We start from the raw sequence: 21525 nt of genomic DNA, 5'->3' as shown, positions 1-21525 counted from the left end.
GACCACCAGTATCGCTCGATGCCATTGGTTGTTTCGCGATCTTTCCAGCCAATCCAATGCTTGATCTCGATGCAAATACGATTTTACACCAATCAATGCGCATGAAAGAATAGATTTTAGCCAATCCAGTGTCCGTAGTGGCGCCACCGTTCGCATTCGGCATATGCCTCTTCTGCCAGGCCGCGAGACAACCACCGCGAGGTCCCGCCACCGGGTATACGCGCATTTGCCAGCAATCAACCGAGGCGACAGCAACGCAAGTTTGAAAGACGAGTAAAATGCATTGCTCTTTGGTGTACTGGCTAGTGAACCAATGTGTTTCAGGGCGCGGCCCAGGTCGGCATGTGCCGATTTCTAGACTTGGAATGCCGAATTGAAAATCGCGACGGCAAATGAAGCGCGTGACGAAGGTCGTGGAGCAGTCGACGCGGGCGCTGCTCGACCGGGTTCGCCACGAACAAGTGGCCTTGAGCCGCGACGAGTTCAACAAGCTCATCGCCAACACGGGTCGTTGCTTCTCCAGCCGCGAAGCCCAAGAGGTCTTGCAGCTCATGGCCCAGCACATGCGGCCCTGTCCCGCGAGCCACAGCGGCGTGCTTCAGGCCCTCGTTCGCGAGCGGAAGCATCGCGACGCGATGCTCTACTTGGAGTCGCTACCGCCCACAGATCTGAGCACCAGCTTGTTTAACATTGCAATCCACTCGTGCGGCCACCGCGGGGACCTCGCCGACGCGCGTGCCTTGTTTCGCTCGATGCGCCAGCACCAGTTCGCCCCGAACGCACACACGTACCAAGGCCTGATCCAAGCGTGTGTAGCGTCGCAGGACGTTGTCGCGGCCGAAGACTACTGGGCGACGATGCTCGCGGCCGACCTCGTGCCCACAAAACCCGCCGTGCGAGCGCTCTTGACCATCTACCGCGATGCCGCCGTGGCGGCGCGGACAGCTGCCATGCCACAACACCCATCTCTCGATCTCTCGCTGTGCGTCAGCCTATGCGACACGATACGGGCCGTGGAGCCCAGCGCGTTACCGGCCTATCCGTTCGAATTGCTGCTCGACGTCGCGGGCAGCGTCCATGGACTGAGCCTTTCTGGCGACCTGGCCCACCTCGTGCTGGACGCACTGCCCGTGGTCCACCTCTCGCGCTGGCTCGATCGAATTGCACCTCTCTCGATTGCCTTGGACGGGTCGCTTTACGTCGCGGCGCTGCAGCGTTGCGCCGACGCTGGCCTCCAAGCCGACTTTTACACCATCTTACGCGCACTGCGGGCCCGCGCGTACGACCACAGCGTGCCGCCCCCGCTCTTGCGTGACGCCAAGAACAACGACCTCATGGCGTCGCGCCGCCGCGCCTCGCTAATCTCCTACGACGTGCACAGCGATCGATGGACGACCGAAATCGCGAATGCTTGGCTCCGCGATCTGCTGCGGCACCGGCCGGACGACGCCCTGGCCCACGTACTTTGCATCGTCGGGACGATGGCGTCCTCGCTCGTGCCGCCGCCGAACGCAGCGACCTACAACGCCGTGCTCTCGGGTTTGCGCCGCTATGATGGTGGGCGCCATCATCTCCTCCTTGGGCTTTTTGACGCAATGGTTGCTGCAAACGTCTTCAACGACGACAGCGTTTGCTTCGCGCTTCTCGCAGCACGCGACGTCGGTGCGGCGGCGCGGGTGCCGTCTTTGCTATGTCTCGTACCGGCCCCCAATGCGACCATGTATGCGATCGCGATCGACACGCTCGTGCGCGCCGCCGACGTCACCGGCGCCTTGCGCCTCTTGGCCGCGATGCCAATGAAAGCAACGCCGTTTACATATGCAGTGCTCTTCAAAGGCCTCAGCGCAAAGTACCTCTTGCCCCGGCTCTTTGTGTGCGCTCACGTGTGCGTTAGGAAGGACACGAGCGCGGCGCTGGCGCTCCTCGAACACATGGAGGAAGCCCACGTCGGGACGCCCGAGGCCGCCGGTCTCTTCTCACTGCTGCGCACGTTTCGCCGTACGCCCGACGCCGTTCCCTCGTTATTGCAGCGGCTCACAAAGTACCCGCTGGACGCGGGCGTCTACAACGCCGCCTTGGACATCTTTCGTCGCCACGGCATGTACAGCGAAGCCGCCGACGTGCTTCGACTCATGGTATTACCATGGCCTCTGCCTGCGGCCATGTTCCATACGCTCGCGTAGGCGGACTATATGGTGGCGCCGTCCAGTGACACGCACGTCCTGTATCTCTTGACGTGCGCCAACGCCAAGAAGTTCTCACTCGCGATGCGGTACCTCGGCACGATCGACGATGCGTCCGTCGACGTCTTTAACGCTGCGATCGAGGTCTGCGGCCACGCGAAAAAGCCGCTGGACGCCGTCCAGGTCTTTGAAGGCATGCAAGTCTGCGGCGTTTCGCCCAACCAAACCACGTACCTCCGATTACTGCACGCGCTCGCGCCCCATGGCGACGTGGCGTTAATGGAGACCATCGTGGACGAGATGCCAAAGCAGTTTGTCGACGAACGCATCTGGAATCGGCTGCTCGACGGCTGTGGCCATGCGCGCCTGCCCCACGCCGCTTTGCAGTTCTACGGGCGCCTCGAAGCGGCGACATGCCCGTCGATTGTGTCGGTGAACCTCGTTCTCCGCGCCCTCACGTCGTCCAAGGCGTTCCCGCTGGCGACGATGGAGACGTTTCTGGAGAATGCCACGACGCGCCATGGCCTCGCGCCCGATGTCATTACGTTCACGACGCTCCTAGGCCAGGCCATGCACGAAGAGCGTTTTGCCGACTGCCAACGGCTCTTCCAATCCCTCCAAGCGCACACGGCGCCAGACGCGACCAGCTTTGCGATGCTCTTGCGCGCGTTTCATGCGGCGAACCGACACGAGTGGAGCGTCGATGCGCTCCTCGAGACGTTCTGGGCTGTACAAATACACTTGAACGACCCACTGTCGTATGTGGGCGTGCTGCGGGAGCTCGCGGCCGCTGGGCGACCGGACGACGCCCACGCGGTCTTGCGCTGCATGGAAGACCGGGGACTGCATGCGACGGAAGCCTGCACGCTTGTCATGCGCCTCTTCAACGACGCAGGCAAGCACTCGCATGTATCCGCGATCTACGACACGATGCATCGCCGTGGCATGCAGCCATCGCCCGAGACGACGATCGAGATGGTCGTGGCGCTGGAAGCTCGCCAAGAGTGGGTCCGCGCGACAGGCCTCTTTGTCAAGCTCACACAGAAGCACCCGACGCTGCCGCACGAGAAGCTCTCGCGGGCGACCATTGGTCGCTACTACATCCGGTCCAACTCGCTGCCGAGCCGCCTCCCGCTGCAAGACGACGACCAGGCATAGATGATGCGCTGTACACTAGAATATACACTGGCGAGACACTGTTTCCAAATCCAAATCGGTGGAGCGGGATAGGGATTGGCCAAAATGGTTTGAGTATCGACCAATCGGTGAAAGGCTGATTTATTTCGCCCAGCCGACCACACGCGGGCCACCATGGCAGCCTACCTCGCAACGTCGACCCACCTCAACAACTGGGTCTTCACCGAGGACCAGCTGCGCACGGTTGGCGCCTTGAAGATGAACAAGTGCCACAAGCAGCTGCAGCTGTGCGAAGCGAGTCCGACGCTGGCGCGCAAGCCGCGCTCCTTTGCGTGCCTCCTGCCAGCGTCGACGAATGCCGTCCTGGACACGACCGATTGGAACGATACACTCGAAGGTACGCGCCGTGGCCTACGTAGCGGCGCTCATTCGTTGCTTTGTGCAGAGCTCGACGTGCCGCCGAACGAGCTCGCGCTGCTGACGCTGGCCGAGGAGGCGCTCGTCTTGAACTTTTACCAGATCCAAGTCCAAGATAGCTGCACGCGCCTCTTCCGGACGTCCGACAAAGTCAAGGTCTATCTACCATCGCCATGGCGTCTCTTACGAGCTACATGCAATCCCATAGTCAGCGGCGGTCGTGCTCTTCAAGCGCTTTTACCTCTCCAACAGCGTCATGGAGTTCCACCCTAAGTACATTGCCCCCACCGTCATTTACGTTGCGGGCAAGGTCGAAGAGCAGTACATTAGTGTCGACTCGATTTCCGAGCAGCTCCAGGTACGATCGGATCTCGCATCGAAGCATGCAAGCGTTGTCTAGGTCGACGTGAACCAAGTGATTGCGCACGAGATGATCGTTCTCGAAGGCGTTCGCTTCCAGCTCATCATGTACCATCCTTTCCGCGCCCTCACGGGCTTTATCGATGACATTCGCGCCTTCTACAAGTCGCGCGGCGTCGACCTCAAGATCCCGACGCTCCAGAGCCTCCACGCCAGCGCGACCGCGTGCATCAACGACCTCATCTTGACCGACGCGCCGCTGCTGTATGCACCGGCATGCCTCGCACTCGCGGGGCTGCAGCTCACGGTCGAGTCAGCGCCCGAGACGTATGCGTCCATTCGCATGGACGAGTACCTCGTGCAGTGCAAGCGCGGCCAGCAACACCCGAGCGAAGTCGCGGCGATCCATCACGTGCTCGCGCACGTCAAGCAGCTCAAGTCGGCGCGCGACGCGACCGTCGAGGACCAGGCGCAGGTCAAGGCTGTCTATAAGAAGCTCAAGAGCTTTCACAAGGAGGCGGCGGCCACGACCAAGCGGAAGGATGCGCCCGAGGACAAGGAGGCGAAAAAGAGCAAAAAACACAAAAAAGACAAGGATGCCAAGAAGAGCAAGAAGGCCAAGAAGCAAGACGAGTAGACAGCTGCCCGTCTTGAATCGCTTGCTGCAATTATCTGCTCACAACGCTCTGCATGTTGGCACAGCGAGGCTACTACCAAGGTCCTTGGTACTATTACACATGCACTGTAGTACGCGGGAAAGGCCTCCTGCAAAATGCGGTCCCATCGCAGCGCACACGCTGGCGCCAGCAGCGCGCTTGAGGTGGAACGGTCGGTTTCCATCGCCCAGTGCCGGGTCGATTTGCCTCATCGCGACGGCGAGCGGATGGCAGAGCTCCCGCTCGCCACGCATGCACAGGTAGATGCGGTGGGTACTTTTTTTCCAGCAGACGACCACCGAGTAGCGAGAGGAGCTACAATATGTAGCTTATTTGGCCTAGTAACTAAGATCGGTTGCCCGATGATGCGCAGCTGCTTGGATTTGACGATGCGATGGGATTGGACCAATCAGAACGACGAAAAGCCGTAAAAGCGGCGGGGATCTTTTGCGAACAACAAAAAACGCCCTTTCTCGACAGTACTCGGTGTTGTTTCGTCGGTGGAGGCGCCACTTTGCACTTGTATTCATTCCCATGGGCCAGTGCTGCTCCAAGAAGCACGTCACCGACGTTGACGACGACGTCAAGCACGTCGTGCGCTCGCCCGCGCCCGCGCTGCAGATCTCGCCGTCCGACCCGGTCGGGTACGCCGGCCTCGCGACGACAACGGCCGAGCCCGCGGAATCGGTCGTGCTCTCGTCGACGGCCGAGATAGTCCACGACAACAACTCGCCGTCGGGGTCGCCCGCCAAACCCGAGAAGCAGCCGAACGACCCGACACTGGAAGAGACCCCTGACGAGCCGAAGCAGCAGCAACAGCAGCAGCAGTATGTGCGCCCCGAGGACCGACCGATCGAGTCGCTGTTTATCCGCGAAGAGCGCAAGCGGCTGGCGCGCATCCAAGAGGACCTGCGGCTCGAGCGTGAAGCTGCCAACGCCAAGTGGGTCCAAGAACTCGCCGAGAAGAAGCGGGAGTTTTATCCGACGCCGTAGGAGGACGGAGTTATTATGAAGTTTATGTATGGATGATTGCCGCTTTACAAAAGCGGACTAGCTTCAACGCTGGTGGTGTGCCGGAGAAGACTGTGGTGCAAGCCATAGCAGAGATACACACTCATGCCGATGAACATCCAGACGCCGACACCGACCCTAATCGTAACATCGTAAATCAGACGTTGGCGATGGAGTCGGACGCACCAGGCAGCGAGGGGAAGACTGGTCATCATGTAGACGTTGCAAAAGATACCGAGGCACGGGACGAGGGGCACCCACGGACACTGGAACGCACCCGCGTCTTCCAGAGACCTACGTCCACATCGTCATATATATATATTCCGTGCTCGAAGGCCATGGTGGTCGTACAGCGGTCGCGGACGACCCGACAAAAGCCCAAGAAAGGCCACGCCGCAGAGCAGGCCCGCAGCCACTTGGAAGAGCCAGTGCGAGGACCAGACCAGCGTGAGCGCGAACGCAAAGGACGCCAGGACAAAGCCAAAGTTGCGCCACGGAAACGAAACGTGGCTGCGCGGAACGTCCGCTTCAAAGCGCAGCTCCAAGACGCCCGCGTTGACAAAGGTGAAGACCTAATATAGGTAGTGAGCGACGAGGACGATGGAGGGAAAATGGGAGAGACCATGAGGGTGCCGCACGAAATGACGTTGGCGAGGAAGTCGAGGTCGAAGAAGAAAGCAATGACGGCCACGAGAAGCCCCGTGAGGATCGTGCTCCAATACGGCACCTAGTCGCGTGCCACGTCGTAAATAAGAAGAAAACCAAACGAATCGAAATGTACGCGAGTGGTCGCATGCAAAGTCGCGAGCGACGCGGGCAACAGACCCTATATAGGACAACTAAGACGACAAGAATTGAGGTTCTCCAGTAGTACGTCTTTGGCCATTTGGTAGAAAATACGGGGCTGTCCCATAAGGCATGTAAACGCCGCGGTCGTGAGGCCAAACATCGAGCCAAACGAAATGACGTGGCACACCTACAGCCAAGAAGGTCACGTTTCCATCCAAACCCGTCTACAAAACAAGCAAGTCATACCCAGTTGAGGCCATGAAAGTCAAAGGCGTTCACCAGTGGCACTTGAGTGCCAAGCACAGAGACAGGTGCCATCCTACACCAGCCACGCCATTCGCCACGACATTGCGAAACGAAGGTGCGTACCCCGTCACAACCAGGGAAACGCCGACGTAAATGGACATGGAGATCAAGAGCGACCCGATGATACCCCGGGGCACGTTTTTTTGCGGGTCCGGTACTTCCTCGGCAAGGCATGCGACCATGTCAAAGCCCAAGTACGAAAAAAAGATGACACCCGCGCCTTGCATGATACCATGTACGCCCTAAAACGACCAGTTAGACCGCCTCATCCAGCAGAAAAATCGCGCACCTTGGGCGCAAACGGCTCCCAGTTGGTTGACTCAACTTGGTAGCTCCCAACCGCAATGACGAGGAGGAGGACGGCAATGTTGAGGGCTGTCACGGCGGCATTGAACTTGGCCGATTCCTGTATCAGAGCACGCTTACTCTCACATCGACGCGACGCTGTGGCGACGTACGTGCACGCCGGCGAGCAAGATGGCGCTCAGCACGAGGATCAAGACCGCGGCGATGCTGCTGCAGGGGGTGCCGAGACCAATGTCCATGGCCACCCAGGACGGCGGCACGACGACACCGAATTGCTGCAGAAATTCACACGTTTCCACCAGGCAGATCTCACCAGATAGGGAAATTACCTGCAAGAACATGATGACGTACGACGCCCAGCTGCGAGCAATGCCGGCTGGGCCACAAAAGTAAAGATCGAGTCAAGATGCATGGACGGACGTACCCGACGAGATGCCATAGCCAAGCGTGAGGTTCCAGCCAATCAGCCACGCTGCGAGCTCGCCGAACGTCACGTAGACGAAGGTGTAGGCCGACCCGGTGATCTAGCACGAAGACGTGTGGCGTCCAAGCATAGGACACTGGTATTCCGTACCGGGACGCGCGCCGCAAACTCCGAATAGGTCAGCGACGTAAAGATGCACGCGATGCCGCCGATGAGAAAGGAGATCGAGATCGACGGGCCCGTGATCTCGGCGCCAATCCCGATGAGCGAGTAGACGCCGGCGCCGACAGAGCACCCGACGCCGTAGCAGATGAGGTCGAAGGTCGAGAGGCAGCGCTTGAGCGACGCGGACGGCGACGACGGGCTGTGCACCGTGCTCGGAAGCGGCTTGATGCGGCCAAACGACTGCCACCACGACGCCATGTATTACGCTCTACCTCGTTGATGCAAGATTGAAGAGTCCGCGCCTGGTATTCTTGCGGTGGATCTGGCAGCTGCATGAGTGGACCAATCAAATGCGTCCGAGGCACCTGCCACTTTAGTCGTCGCGATCGACTAGAGGTTGAAGCCGCCCAAGTTCAAGTTGGGGGATCCCAAGGAACGATGGGCGTGGAGTGCAGCCGCCATGATCGTTCCTTGGAAGGATACGGATCAAGATGCGCAATGGGTAAAACGATGTCCTAGTGCGCGTAGCCGATCTAAAATAGCACCTTCCGGGTGGATGGCGCACTTAGTCGCCCATACGCGACCGACTAAACTCATGTACTGAACGATTGACTGGAGTTCGTGCTCGTGCGGCGCGAGTCGACACGATTTAAGTGCCCACTTGCGTCACATGCCCCAACACCAGAATGCACAGCAAATCGAGAACCGTCTTAAGGGATCCGTGTTGTTGCACATGACACGAGCTCTGAACCCACGTCGTCCTTCACCATGCAAATGCGTTAGTTTCCGCAATGAGCCATGATGTCCGAGAGGCGCCTCCAAGCACATACTTTTCTGCCTTGGACAAGACTGCCACATCTAAAGAGACAGCAATGAAGACCCCGCGCGCCGAGACTGAGCGACTTGTGTCATTGAGAGGTATTGCATCCGTCCTGATTCTTGATAGGCCACGTTGGACCCCGCTACCGGAGGGGTTGGTGGCACGAATTAGACGTGAAATTAATGTCAAGAGGGGGCGATATCCAGCTTTCCCAACGTTATCGTCCATACCCCTATGCTTTTGCTTTTGCCCGGAGACGAGGAACTCGCTGTAGCTCATGCTGATTGTGTCATTTACAATGCTTCTGGCGGGAATTTCGAGTGCGCGAAGCAGAACGGCGCGAGCGAGAAGACTCGAACGGCGGATGCAAGCACGTGTGGGGCAGCGAGTTGAACCGCGAGGCCTAGCTGCCATCAGCAACTCTCCACCACCATTCAGATGTTCAATAACGGCAGTTGTGGCACGTGAGATGGCACACGGCATTGTTCATGCCTGGATGGAGGTATTTGATGCATGCGAAGGTCCTCGTCATTGACCACTGATTGTGGCGCGACGTATTTGCGTCAGCATTATTTTCCCGCGGGTGTCGCGACCACACCGTGGGCGCTCTGTCAAATAAATAATCGTTCTCGGAGGCGTGTGCTTCGCTTGAATTCGGCCTGGCACCTCGTCCACCCTCGTCCTCGACGTCGCGCTCAGGTTGCTTTGTGGTGCTGCCACGTCATTTAGAAGGCTAGCTCCATTGCACACTATTCTGCATTCCCCTTGCATGAATCGCCACGTTCACGCCGGCGCCGCAGAGGCAGGGTCGCTGCGAGTGGTTGGGAGAGGAGCCGATGCCTGGTGGGGTGTAGTATATTTGCGAGAAACACCCAAGAGCCAGCGATGGCGGCCAAGGGCGTGGAATAAAATACGCGGTGCGAGCCGCCTCCCGCAAGTATACAAAATCACAGTGTTCGGATGCATGACAGCCCGCCGTCTGCGCACCATAGTAACGAAATGCAGACCCAGATGGCAACAGACACGGCCCAACGGAAACCCTGGCTCGGAGTTTGTGGCGAGTGCCCAGTCCTATTCCGAGACGACGCGAAAAGACATGACCAAGCGGCTCCGCTTCTCAACCGTGACGACGTACGAGTTCCCGCTCACGTACGGCGGCAGCGCCGTGCCCGAGGCGACGGGCCCACCGATCGGGCTCGCGCCTGTCCACGTGCACGAGACCGTGGCGGCGCTCCTCGCCTCGCCCGCGCGCCGCGGCCGCGTGGCCAAGTGGCCGCACGACGCCCGCATGGAAGTGCTGAAACGAGCGGCGTTTTCGCCGCAAGAGATCGCCTCGATTTGCTTTGAAGCGATCGACATTCGCCGCTCGCGCCTCGAGACGCTCGACGAGATCCAAGCGCTGCGAGCGACGGAGCTCAAGCAGAAGCGGCGCGAGCTGCGCCAGGCCCGACGCGACGCCCGACAGCGTGCAGCGATCGAAAAGCTGCGGGGCGTCGACGAGAAGGACGTTGCCAAGGAACGAAACAACGACGACGGCGAGGCGCCACTCGCAAAGCGACCGCGCGTCGACGATGGCAACAACTAGCGCACCGCCCCTGCAACGCAGCCATTATCTGTGTGACGAAAAATATTTAAGGATCAATATGCGTTGCCACCATGTAGTTGGGGAGTGCGTTGCCTCATGCCACCCTGCTTGACCTCGTGCAATCGTTGGGAGCGGCCGCCCGATCTTCCTGATTTCCGCCCTCTTCGACTGGACGGCTAGGGTGGACAGGCAGTTGGCAAACGATTGGCGGTAGCCGAGTTAAAAATTCCGCAGACCAGGAACTTCTCTGGTATTATTGGCGAGGCGTCGACGACGCCATTCCAGTGCATTGTGTTGACGCAGCAGCGATGCTGCGTCACTCTCACCATCGCTTTTGGCTGTCATGGCGCGTTGAAGCGAGCTATCCACCCCGTAATACTACGTGGTTGAACTTGCTCCATGCCACGTTTTCAGCCAAATTAACCAATGTACCGAGTATGCACCTCATCGCTCGTGACGACGCAACGTCCTTCCTAGATCGTCTTCATTCTCCACGACGTCGAGTGCACCTGCCTTTGGTCTATAGCCACGCGTCGAGCCATCCGCAGTCGCATTTTTGGTCAACTACCAATTCATTCCAAATTACCACCTCGATCGCCAAATTCGCGTCGGAGGTGTATACGTTCGTTATGCACCGTGTCAAGAGTATTGACCATGTCTTGTGCACCGGTGCCGCCCTCGTGCATGAGCTCTGCTGTGGACTGCACCGACGTCGCTGTGGTTCCGTACAACACACTATATCCATTTTATTGCATACACTATTTACAGTCTAGAAAGTGCAATCTGTTGGTGATGTCGGCCGCCGCCAAGCTGAGTGCATGGGAGGTATGCATTGGGCTTGAGATCCATGCGCAGATCCAGTCAGTCTCCAAGCTCTTCTCCGGTGCGAGTGCAGCGACGAAAGGCTCGCTCGTACCGAACACGCGCGTTTCGTTCTTTGACGCAGCCCTTCCTGGCACGCTCCCCAGCGTGAACACGGCCTGCGTGCAGCAAGCCGTGCGCACGGCCCGCGCGCTCCAGAGCGACGTCCAGCTGCGCAGCGTCTTTGAGCGCAAGCACTACTTCTACTGCGACCTCCCGCTCGGGTACCAGATCACGCAGCAGCGCGCGCCGATCGCGACCAAAGGCGTCCTCAAGTTCCAGGTCCAGGAAGCCAAGCCGGTCGTGCAGACCAACTTTACGAGCCGCAAGGAGAAGAACGCCGCGTCCAAGAAGGCAGCGTCCAAGGCCGACGACGAGTGGGTCGAGAAGAGCGTGCGCATCAACCGTATCCAGATCGAGCAGGACTCGGGCAAGAGCATCCACACGCTCGACGCGACGCACGTCGACCTCAACCGCGCGGGCACGGGCCTCATGGAGATCGTCTTCGAGCCGGATCTTCGCAGCGCCGCCGAGGCCGGTCAGGTGCTCCGCGAGGTGCAGCACTTGCTGCGGCACATTGGCACGTGCGACGGCAACATGGAAGAGGGCTCGATGCGCTGCGACCTCAACGTGAGCGTGCGGCCCAAGCCAAGCACGCGCGAAGAGGAGACGAGCATCCCGTTTGGCGAACGCGTCGAAGTCAAGAACATGAATAGCATCAAGAACCTCGTCAAGGCCGTCGAGTACGAGATGGAGCGCCAGGTGGACCACATCCTCGCGACGGGCACGCGCATCGCCAAGGAGACGCGGACGTTTGACGCAGCGACAGGCATGACGGTACCTCGAGCTCGTTGGTATATATGGATGGCGTGGATCATGCATGGTATGGGCGAATTAGAAACGCATGCGCACCAAGGAAGGCGCCAAGGACTACCGGTTCTTCCCTGAGCCCGACCTTCCGCCGCTCGTGATTACGCCGACGTTTGTCGACGACGCACTCGCGACGCTGCCAGAGCTGCCAGAAAAGATGAAGGCGCGGCTCCGTGCGACGTACGGTCTCTCGGCCTACGAAGCGTCCGTCCTTGTACGTGGACTGCATTTATGTATATATATGGACGTGACCCTGTATCGTAGGTGCTGACGCCGTCGGCCGTCGACTTTTTCGAAGCCGTTTGCGCGGTGGACTCGCGACCACACAAGCTCGTGGCCAACTGGGTGCTGAACGACCTCTTCTCGCTCCTCAAAGGTACTTTTGTGCTGGCAGAGGCCAACGGCCAACGTGTGTGTAGCGACCAACACGGGCATTGCGGAGAGCCCCGTGTCACCCGACCGTCTCGGGGAGCTCGTGGACCTCATTGTAAACGAGACGATTTCAGGCAAAATGGCCAAGGTACCTTTGCTTGATTGTTTGAAAAATATCGTGTCGAACGCGTGCGACATGTAGGAGCTCATTGAGCGCATGTACTACGAAGACAGCCGCCCGCCCGCGGCGATTGTCGAGGAGCAGGGCTGGGCGCAAATCACGGACGTGGCCGAGCTCACGCGCTACTGCCAAGCCGTGCTTGCCGAGCCGGTACGCTTGGTATCCAAGTGCAAACGATCTCTCATTTTGCTTGTCTAGAAAAACCAAAAGAACGTCGCGGCGTACCGTGGCGGCAAGGCGCAGCTCTTCGGCTTCTTCATCGGCCAGGTCATGAAGGCGTCCAACGGCCTCGTGCACCCCGAGAAGGTCAACGACATCATGCGGGCCCTGCTTAAGACGCCCACGGACGCCTAAAGAGGCAGCCGCGATAGACATGCATCCAACGAAAAGTGTGCAGACAATAGTATTGCACATTATGCGGTGGGTTTGCGCTGAATGCGCAGGAGCTGGATGCCCAGCGGCGCAAAATCGGGAAACATCGTGTCCGTTGCGATAGTCTCATAGACGAAATGTCGCTTGAGCTTGTGGAAGAACTTGACTTCGGATCCATGACGGGGCTTGTACGTGATGAGCGCGATCGCAGCCGGCGTCGCCACAAAGTGCCGCAGCGACGCCAAGAGGTCGTCGAACGCTTGCTCATACGGGCACGCAATGATATCGGCCCCAAGGAGCACGTCACAGGTCTCGATATCATCGAGTTCCTGGCCCCTACGTATATGAGTACAATAGATCCATTCTATAAATCAAACGTTGAGAGCGATGATACCACAAATGAACTTTGGCGTGGATGTTGCCCGCGCTGTTTTTGGTAATGTTGGCGTGCGTCAGCGCCACCGACTGCGGGTCGCCGTCTGTTGCCACCACACTCGAAGCACCTAGCCACCGAGCGTTGCATACCTTCGAGTTGGTCATTTCGCGTACCAAAAGCGGCGGCCGCGAGCGATACGAGACCTGTGCCGCATCCAAGCTCGACGACGCGCTTCTTCTGCACGAGCTCGGGCAGTGTGCTGCGACAAGAGACGTAAGATTCGAGAAAACGGAAGCGGGTCGTATCTGTGCAGGTACAACGACAGCAAGATGGCGGCTTCGTACACGTGGGCGCCAAAGCCGAGATTGGTCCCGCCGCGGCCGTCGGGCTTCCATTGCTGCTCAATCACGATGGCGTGGTCGCCAAAGTGAAAGGTCCGCGTCGGGTCGAGGTGCGTGGCATGGAATGGACTAGTGGGATCATCGTCGCTTGTACAATGTGTACATCGTGCGGTACCTGGCGTACGAGAAGGGCACGATGGCGTTCGAGGCCATGGTGGCCGACTGCAAAATGATGCCATTGGCTGAAAAAGCGTCATGGTACGCCACAGGATTGGGCGACACAAATTGGGTCGATGCCATTGGTGCAAATGTGCGCAACGGTGATTGGCGCAAATACTCGTGTCCGATTGGTGCACACTTCTCGTGTCGCGTTTCATTGGCGGAAGGAGGCTGCCTGCTGCACCATTTTGAGGCGGTTGCAGCATTTGCAAGATGACCAAGTTTGTGACGTCCAAGAAGGAAGTCCTCTCGCTGTACCGCGAGATCATCCGCGTCTCGCGGGCCTTCCAATGGCCCAACGAGCAAGGCCAGCCGTGGTACGACCATATATTCGGTGCGCTCCGTGTGCTGATAGCCATGCTATAGGGCGAAGATCCTGCGAGAGAACGCCCGCAAGGAGATTGAAATGGCCCGCCACGAGACAGTAAACGTGCCATGCGCGAGTCGTCGCCTCATGACTTGTATGTAGAACACGGAGAATATTGCGCGCATGCTCGTGGTTGGCTGGGACTGTCTGCACCAAGTGCAGAGCAAGGTAATCATCGCACCTCTCTCTCCACGCTCAGCGAGTGCTCTAGATGGCGGAGAAGGCCGACGAGATGCAAGGCAAGACCAAAGATTAATTCCTAATGCTACTTTAACGTAACAACCCGACTCGAGCGCGGGCGGCCCAGCACGAGGCTGCGCGCACTGCTCGATCGAAGCGAGCGAGAGCTCGAGTGCAGCGTACTGCTCGCCACATGTCGCTTGGGTCCGCTGCTGCCAAGCGGCACGATCGCATGCACGCTGTTGTCTTCAAAGAGGCGGTGGTTGTCGCAGTGCAGTAGCCCCAGGAGAGCGACGACCACGAGACATAGGGCCGCCAAGGTGACATTGTACACGAGCGTCGGAGCCGCGACGCCAGAGCCCGCCGGCACGGGGTCTACCGCGTGTGTCGAGCACGCGAGCGTCAAGTACTGCGGCACAGCTATTGACGCGGCGAGCAGCGCCGACGCTTGCCACCGAAGGCGCGCTGCGAGGGGCCAAAAGGTCATCTACGAACACTTCAATACTGGATCAAATCTCGCTTGTGCGCACGAGTCGAAAGATGCTCCAGAACGCAACCCACGCTATGAATTGGGTCACACCCGCCGCGAAGCAGAGAGCCCACCACGGCGAAGTCGTCACCACGCCGACCTGGGCCTGTGTCACGAGGAAGCGAACCGCCGTCACGGTGAGCGACCAGAAGATGGACCCAACGGTCACATATCGGAGGCACGAGAAGCGCGCTTGATACTAATACGTTGACACTCAATGCTTCGTGCTGCTGACCAAGGGCAGGGGATAATGGACCTGGATCTTTCGCTCGGTCTTGCGCTTGTTGAGCATCGCAGAGAGCGCCATCTTTTCGCCAATAGCCGTCTATCCACGTGGCACTCGCACAGACAAGCAAGAAGTACCATCGAGGTGGAAATACCATGAGCAGCTTTGTACGCGCGTCCTTGTCTGTGACGCAGTAGAACGGGTCGTCCATCGCGATGTAAGCGCTGGCCATGGCGCCGCAGACGCCGACGCCGCATGCGATGAAGAGGTACTGCACGTTGAACTGCAGCGACTCGAACGGGAGCGTCGACGAGGCGTTGGCTTGCGCAACGTGGAAGCTCAGCACCGCGCCAAAGCCGAGGACAAGGGTGACTGCGATAAAAAGCACTTGCTTGAGGAAACTGGGCTTGGTGTAGCGGGACCGGTCCAGCAAAAACAGCGCTAAGTACAGGTTCTTATCGGCGACGAGTAGCAACGCAGCAGGCAGCCAGAGTACGTACCCGTGCGGGTGGCGAAGACAAGAACGACGACGGCCGTGGCGACCGCGCCAGCACTCGAGCTCGTTGTCATCGCAGCTATCAATAGCCCTTCCTGGCTTTTGAACCGTCGCATATATACAAGATGAGGACACACTGACATGCCCAAGGTGGCGGTTGCGTAACCAGCCAAAGCGTCCGAGACGGCGGAATGACGTCCGAGACACCTGAATGACGCATGTATGACGCCGAGTCCTGGCACGAGACGGCGCTTCAGACGAAACTCTGCTACTGACTGCCGAATGTCGCCAACGATCTCTTGCATCTTGGCGGGCATCTTAATTCATCGTCGCGCTAGGCCTGTCCACGGCTCGGCTCAAATGGAGTCTTGAGCCGCGTAGCCCATAGTGTTCAACTGCAATAGGACGCCCTCGAAGGGCGTGGGAAATGGAGCGCCCTGATCGCGGTGCAGCGATGCGAGATGTGGAAGGGAGTGTTTTAACGTACAAGAAAAAGGGAAAACTAAGGCGACCGGTTAAAATGCGACGTTGTACTCGAGTGGCGGAAGGAGCGACGCGACTTGGCACCGGTCGTCTTCCGAGTAGCGTTTCTTGACGACCGTGAGCACGTTAAACTGCGAGCCCGAGTACACTTCGGTGAGTGTGCCCATGCACTCCTTCAGGTCGTCCCAGGTGTACTGGCACGCGGCTTGGAGCTCCGGCGTCTATATCGAAACATTCTAGGATGAGACGCGAAGACTGGACGTACCATCGAGTAGCCGTGGACAGCGTAGAGCGCGAGCGAGAGGCAGCACGTCGCCACGACGGACGGCAAAAACTTGAGGAAGCTGTACTCTTGCAGCGCGAGTTCCGAGAGGTACTGCGCCAACATCGACGTCTTCTTCTCGAGCGTCGGCATGCTGCGCTGGTAAATGTTTAAAAAGTCCAGCGCTACCCAAACCATCGAAACTCTGAAAAACATCGAAAATGAAAAGGTACCTGTGGGCACGGCCAGCGTAAAGTTGAGCGTGTTGAGCAGCTGCTCCTCCATCTGCAGCACTTGCATCGACGTGTACACGTTGTCGGCGCACATTGAAAGGTCCTCGACGCCAATGTACGAGACATCTTCGCACTTGGACGCTACGTGAAGACACGTCGCGCCGAGGAGCTGGAACTTGGTCTTCTTGACCATGACCACATCTAGGAACCGATCCGTGTAGTTGACGGCCAGGAACGCCGTCCGCAAACACATTTCAAACACGTCGACGACTAGGAGCAACGACATGTGAGCGTGCATCAAGCGTCGGCACAGACCTTCGATGAGCCAGTCGACGAGCATCGAGCGGTGCAGCGGGCGTAGTGTCTTTTGTCGGCTACGTCGCGTCGTGCGTCACTGTGCAGAGGGGATCGTTTTCTACCTGAGGTACTTGACTTCTTTGCAGAGCTTGAGCTCGGCGTCGCGCAGGTGCGCGTGGAAGAGGTCCATGTACTCGGGGTTGCCTTCGTACTGCCGATGCAGCGTGAACGCCATGTCCGTCATCGGGATCGACGGGAGGAGGCGAGGGACGCCAGCGCTCGCCGCGTCAAAATACGGGTGGCGAAGCGCATTCTCGGCGGAAATGCGCGCGTCGGGGTTGTACGTGAGGAGCTTTCCGAGCAGATCGAGGCCCAGCGGCGAGATGTGGGGAAAAAGCCGATCCAAGGGCCGCGGCTTCCAGTTGGGAAACTCAAAGCGGTAGTTGGGCAGCGACGTGAACGCTGGCCATGTCGCCGATGTCGGTGTCGAGAGCTTGGAGAAGATTTGGAAGAGCTGGTCAATCTCCGAGATGCCCGTGAAAAGCGGCTTGCCCTGCGCCATTTCCGCAAAGATGCACCCGACGCTCCACACGTCGACGGCCGGCGAGTACTGCTTCTCGCCCATGAGAATCTCGGGCGGGCGGTACCACAGCGTCACGACTTCCATCGTGTACTGCCGCCGCGGAATCCCCGTCGCGCGCACCAGCGCAAAGTCCGAGATGCGCAACGTCGCATTGTCTAATCATGTGTTCTATAAGATGCCCGCTATAAGATGCATGTAATACCATAGTTGTCAGCGACGTCCGTGTCGATGAGCAGGTGCTTGGGCTTGAGGTTGCGGTGGAGCACGCCTCGTCGATGGCAGTACGCGATGGCGTCCAGCAGCTGGTGCAGCAGCCGGCGAATCTATCTCGACCAATATGAGAAGACATTTCTTCGTAGCATCCGCGTGTCGAGACCTGGTGCTCGGGCAAAACGCGGCCGCCGTTCGGATCGCTCGTAGGGTTGATGATCTCATGGAGCGTCTTGTCGACGTACGGAAAGAAGACGTGGAGCTCGTCCTTCGCGAGGCTAATCATCTCGAGCGATGCAATGTGCGGGTGGCGAATGCCCTGGAGCACCGCGAGCTCCCGGAGCATGTAGTACGGGACGCCCTCGCCTTTCGGAAACACGCGCGCGCGCTTCATCGCCAGCACCTTGCCGGACGACCGCTGGTAGCACCGATAGCACGTGCCTTCCGTGCCCTTGTTTTTTATGCCGAGGTTGCGAAAGTTGAGCCAATTGATCGTGCCATCGGGCGTCGTGTCGGGCACGTGGCGGTACAAGCTCGTGTGCGACGTGAGCTCTCGCCAGCGCTTGCTCACGAGCTGCATGTTGTGGAGGTCGTCCGTGCCCACCAAGAAGGAGAAGACGTGCAGAATCATGTCGACGGGCTGCAAGTCAAAGCCGAGCCGGAGCCCGTCGGGCCGCGCCGTCTCGGTCGCATTGGCCGTCGCGTCGAGTTTGTCGTCGTGCACGTCTTCCATGTCGTCGTTGGCCACGGGCGACGCAATCACAATTTCGCGACGCACAAGCTTGGTGCTGCGGTGCTCAACACGTTCGGACGGATCGATGGACAAGAGCATCTCTTCGTCGTCGTCCTTCTCCGAGAGAAGGCGCGCGACGTCCATGTCGTGCTCGCGCTCGCGCTTCCGGCGGTGCGTAGTCACTGCTTCCGTGCCCGAGCTCGACCGTTGCAGCTCACCAGGAGCGTCCGTGGGGAAATAGCCCGCTACCATTGGCGAGTTCCCGTTCGCAGCTGCTTGGCGACTTGCTTGGCTACGGGGCGTCCCGCCAAGCGCAGCCAACAGCACATTGGGGTCCGACGACGGCGTCGACGAGCTCGACGCGATCGCGACCGGTCCTGGCGACAACGGATTGCTTTGGATCTGCAGCGGCGCAAGCTTCTTGTGGCGCGGGCGCCGGGCGCCGTCTTCCTGGAGCCTCGCAGCGCCACCGTCGGTAGACGACGAAGCGCCATCTCCAGGCGCAGCCCAGCTCGTGCGATCGCTTCTTCCCAGGTCGTCGTCCATCGTCTTGGTCGGTCGCTGCTCCGTGGCCTCGGAGCTTGAAGGTTGGTTTCTCACACTGCACAGAGTTTTTTGTCACCCCAAAATCCGATTGGGTTAAAAATATGCCAGCATCGAGACCCTTTGCTTACAAAGTCTCATACTAAAGGTCCAAGAATCCGTATTTAATTCGCCGATCCGGCTGCATTTTTTCTTTCAGCAGTTTCTATGTTGGATAATAATTTGCCCAAGAGCCAAAGCGGGATACTACAACCGAATGGTGCCGTCCGAAAATTTAAAAATAAAACCCAAGAGCGTGGAAAACGCCATATTTAGCCACACATAGTAGCCCGTAATTGTGGCACAGTCCGTGCACACCACGCCCAACACACGCAGCGCACTGGCCCCGAGAAGGTCGCACCCAACTTGCCGCGTGACTCGCAATCTGCGCGTCCAGATCTATGCATCCGACCACGACGACTCGACGCACCCAAGCCCCGACGACCCGGAAGAACGTGCGCCTCACACATCCTAGACAGTGAGCTGTCAAAGACACGCCCGCGAACGGCTCTCTCCACACCTTGGAATGAACTATAGTACGAGGAGGACGAACACACTGGTAGTAAAGTGTTTCTTGCTTAGATCTGGATCTGCTTGTGGCCGTCCACGATCCGAATGGTATTGGTCGGGCTGTCGGTTTGCTGCGAGTCGTAGCCGCGCGAGCTGTTCAAGTCGGAGCCCTTCAGCGAGATCGTGTACTGGCCAGGCCCGCTCTCCATCATGTCGTGGTCGTGCAGCGTCGGGAGGCCCGAGTACGACTCGTTGCCTTCCTTGGCCCAGCCCGACGAGTACGTCCAGAGGAGGAACAATTGGCGCACAAACATACCGACAAACGCGACGCAGAGCAAGATGAGAATGACATACGACAGCGTCTTTTGCGTCTCGACCGAGAGCGACGCGTCCGTCATGCCGGCAGCGATCCCATAAATCAGCACGATCATGGCCTCGGCGCCGAGGACAAAGCCAAAGTGCACCGAGCACTCGCACGGTCGAAGCGCCACCAGGGCACCGACGTACACCAAGTGCAAGGCGATCAAGAGAAGAAGCTGCGTGAGCGGGTCCGTCGTCACCGACGCGATGACGACCCCCGTGGCAATCTGCACGAGCGCGGGCGCGGCGAAAAAGAGCCGGCAGCTGTACGTGTACGACGAGTAGAGCACGCCAAAGACGACGCGCGTCTGCCACTTGGAGAGACCGGCCTCGGTCAAGCGGTAGAGCGACACCATGCCGTACGTAAGCAGCGCGACGACGAGCACCAACGTGACGAGCGCGAGAATCGCATTGCCGTGCGGGAAGCCCGAGGTCGACGCGTCTTGGAGAAGCTCAAAGAGCGCGATCATCGTCAATGGCAAGAGCACAAGGTACATGACGATGACACACATGCCGAGGAGGCGGCGCGAGATGGACCGGAGGTTCACGCTGCGCTTGTGCGAGTCCGACGTCTCGGTGTGGAACGGGTTGCCGCGCTGGGACGCCCACTTGGCAAAGAGCGCGGTCGCAATGACGCACACGAGGAGGATCGCGAGCACGATGAGCAAGGCGACCCAGACGCGGAGAAACCAGTCGCGTTCCCGGACGTCGGAGCGGACTGCAAATTGCACAAAACCAATCGCATCGTACTCGGCGAGCTGGCGATGGCCGACCAGCTGGACGCTCGAGACCGCGGCGGTGCCCGCCTTGGTCGGCGCGCTGCCGCGGATGAGAAAGGCCAGCCACGAGAGCGAGTCCAAGAAGTTGGTGTAGAAGAGCTGCGGCACCTTGGCGTTGCGTGCGAGTGCGAGCGCGCTGGCTTGCTGCACAAACGAGACGAAGAGCGGGAGCTCCCACGCGTTGGGCGCGAGAAGGCGCTCGCTGGCTGTCTCGCCCGCAATGTACGACGGGTTCATTGCGAGGAACTGGAAGAACGCGAGGATGACGACCGTGATACCGACGACCGCCGATGCCGTGTAGCGCACGGTTTGCTCGGCCGCCGACTCGGACCCGGTCGTGACATCGCGCTTGGAGTCGGCGACCGTCACGTCCGACCCTGCCTTGCCGCGGTTCTTGTTCTCGCTATGGTCGTTCGCAACGGCCTTGGAACCCGAGCTCGACCCGGACGACGGGGGGGCGGTCGTGCCGAGGTTGTTGAGGTCCTTGAGCTTGTTGAGATCATCGGGGTTGATCGTCACAACCGCTGGAATTGTCGTCGGCGCCGGCGTCTCCTTGGACAAGAGCGCATCTTCCAATGGCGCCGTCGTGGCCACCGAGTCGGTCTTGCCAAGAAGGTTGTCGAGGATCGGCGACTTGGTCTCGGTAGGTGCCGGAGTGATAAGAACAATCTGCGTCGGGGGCGCTGTAGTACCGCCCGGAGTGTCCGTGGGCTTTGGCGCATCCGTCGGAGCGTCCGTGGGCTTCGGCGCATCTGTCGGGACATCTGTAGGCTTGGGTGCATCCGTCGGGACGTCCGTGGGCTTAGGCGCATCCGTCGGGACGTCTGTAGGCTTCGGTTTGTCTGTGGGCGCGTCCGTGGGCTTGGGTGCATCGGTCGGTGCGTCCGTGGGCTTCGGCGCGTCGGTCGGGGCATCCGTAGGCTTCGGTTTGTCCGTTGGAGCGT

At 59.3% G+C, this 21525-nt stretch overlaps 11 protein-coding genes across 11 annotated transcripts; 6 read left to right on the top strand and 5 right to left on the bottom strand.

The window, feature by feature from the left end:
* Positions 1 to 392: 392 nt before the first annotated feature.
* On the top strand, positions 393 to 3382 carry SPRG_00392 (hypothetical protein; the record flags this gene model as incomplete). Its single annotated transcript, XM_012338491.1, has 3 exons — positions 393 to 1849; positions 1895 to 2135; positions 2184 to 3382. The coding sequence occupies 3 exons, from the start codon at positions 393 to 395 to the stop codon at positions 3339 to 3341; spliced, it is 2856 nt and encodes a 951-aa protein (XP_012193881.1). The 3' UTR covers positions 3342 to 3382.
* A 112-nt stretch (positions 3383 to 3494) lies between these two features.
* Positions 3495 to 4734, top strand: SPRG_00391 (hypothetical protein; the record flags this gene model as incomplete). Its single annotated transcript, XM_012338490.1, has 4 exons — positions 3495 to 3717; positions 3766 to 3893; positions 3946 to 4095; positions 4138 to 4734. 4 exons carry the CDS (start codon positions 3495 to 3497, stop codon positions 4732 to 4734), a joined length of 1098 nt encoding a protein of 365 aa, XP_012193880.1.
* Positions 4735 to 5287: 553 nt separating this feature from the next.
* On the top strand, positions 5288 to 5906 carry SPRG_00390 (hypothetical protein; the record flags this gene model as incomplete). The annotated part of the gene is made up of 2 exons (XM_012338489.1): positions 5288 to 5742; positions 5888 to 5906. The coding sequence occupies 2 exons, from the start codon at positions 5288 to 5290 to the stop codon at positions 5904 to 5906; spliced, it is 474 nt and encodes a 157-aa protein (XP_012193879.1).
* Positions 5725 to 8030, bottom strand: SPRG_00389 (hypothetical protein). The gene is made up of 13 exons (XM_012338488.1): positions 7740 to 8030; positions 7590 to 7689; positions 7495 to 7541; positions 7318 to 7440; positions 7149 to 7265; positions 6923 to 7101; positions 6800 to 6872; positions 6639 to 6740; positions 6546 to 6590; positions 6387 to 6491; positions 6116 to 6336; positions 5951 to 6058; positions 5725 to 5902 (listed from the first exon to the last, which is right to left on the bottom strand). The coding sequence occupies exons 1-13, from the start codon at positions 8010 to 8012 to the stop codon at positions 5791 to 5793; spliced, it is 1605 nt and encodes a 534-aa protein (XP_012193878.1). The 5' UTR covers positions 8013 to 8030; the 3' UTR covers positions 5725 to 5790.
* A 1566-nt stretch (positions 8031 to 9596) lies between these two features.
* On the top strand, positions 9597 to 10234 carry SPRG_00388 (hypothetical protein). Its single transcript, XM_012338487.1, has one exon. It carries the CDS (start codon positions 9671 to 9673, stop codon positions 10157 to 10159), a length of 489 nt encoding a protein of 162 aa, XP_012193877.1. The 5' UTR covers positions 9597 to 9670; the 3' UTR covers positions 10160 to 10234.
* Positions 10235 to 10935: 701 nt separating this feature from the next.
* On the top strand, positions 10936 to 12846 carry SPRG_00387 (hypothetical protein). Its single transcript, XM_012338486.1, has 6 exons — positions 10936 to 11857; positions 11919 to 12104; positions 12155 to 12266; positions 12310 to 12410; positions 12465 to 12593; positions 12642 to 12846. Exons 1-6 carry the CDS (start codon positions 10952 to 10954, stop codon positions 12795 to 12797), a joined length of 1590 nt encoding a protein of 529 aa, XP_012193876.1. The 5' UTR covers positions 10936 to 10951; the 3' UTR covers positions 12798 to 12846.
* Positions 12847 to 12856: 10 nt separating this feature from the next.
* On the bottom strand, positions 12857 to 13745 carry SPRG_00386 (hypothetical protein; the record flags this gene model as incomplete). The annotated part of the gene is made up of 5 exons (XM_012338485.1): positions 12857 to 13151; positions 13210 to 13318; positions 13365 to 13450; positions 13509 to 13661; positions 13708 to 13745. The coding sequence occupies 5 exons, from the start codon at positions 13743 to 13745 to the stop codon at positions 12857 to 12859; spliced, it is 681 nt and encodes a 226-aa protein (XP_012193875.1).
* Positions 13746 to 13950: 205 nt separating this feature from the next.
* On the top strand, positions 13951 to 14405 carry SPRG_00385 (hypothetical protein). The gene is made up of 4 exons (XM_012338484.1): positions 13951 to 14068; positions 14118 to 14175; positions 14221 to 14286; positions 14330 to 14405. Exons 1-4 carry the CDS (start codon positions 13965 to 13967, stop codon positions 14372 to 14374), a joined length of 273 nt encoding a protein of 90 aa, XP_012193874.1. The 5' UTR covers positions 13951 to 13964; the 3' UTR covers positions 14375 to 14405.
* Positions 14384 to 15664, bottom strand: SPRG_00384 (hypothetical protein; the record flags this gene model as incomplete). The annotated part of the gene is made up of 5 exons (XM_012338483.1): positions 15554 to 15664; positions 15208 to 15494; positions 15084 to 15152; positions 14829 to 15026; positions 14384 to 14785 (listed from the first exon to the last, which is right to left on the bottom strand). Exons 1-5 carry the CDS (start codon positions 15621 to 15623, stop codon positions 14384 to 14386), a joined length of 1026 nt encoding a protein of 341 aa, XP_012193873.1. The 5' UTR covers positions 15624 to 15664.
* Positions 15665 to 16011: 347 nt separating this feature from the next.
* SPRG_00383 (CMGC/CDK/CDC2 protein kinase) lies at positions 16012 to 18945 on the bottom strand. Its single transcript, XM_012338482.1, has 7 exons — positions 17784 to 18945; positions 17610 to 17730; positions 16947 to 17562; positions 16843 to 16901; positions 16528 to 16797; positions 16298 to 16479; positions 16012 to 16253 (listed from the first exon to the last, which is right to left on the bottom strand). Exons 1-7 carry the CDS (start codon positions 18894 to 18896, stop codon positions 16065 to 16067), a joined length of 2550 nt encoding a protein of 849 aa, XP_012193872.1. The 5' UTR covers positions 18897 to 18945; the 3' UTR covers positions 16012 to 16064.
* Positions 18946 to 19510: 565 nt separating this feature from the next.
* Positions 19511 to 21333, bottom strand: SPRG_00382 (hypothetical protein; the record flags this gene model as incomplete). The annotated part of the gene is made up of 2 exons (XM_012338481.1): positions 19511 to 21250; positions 21274 to 21333. The coding sequence occupies 2 exons, from the start codon at positions 21331 to 21333 to the stop codon at positions 19511 to 19513; spliced, it is 1800 nt and encodes a 599-aa protein (XP_012193871.1).
* Between the last annotated feature and the right edge of the window lie 192 nt (positions 21334 to 21525).

The sequence above is a fragment of the Saprolegnia parasitica genome, assembly GCF_000151545.1.
Source record: "Saprolegnia parasitica CBS 223.65 unplaced genomic scaffold supercont2.1, whole genome shotgun sequence".
NCBI lineage: Eukaryota > Oomycota > Saprolegniomycetes > Saprolegniales > Saprolegniaceae > Saprolegnia > Saprolegnia parasitica.
This window is presented reverse-complemented; position numbering and strand designations above follow the sequence as displayed.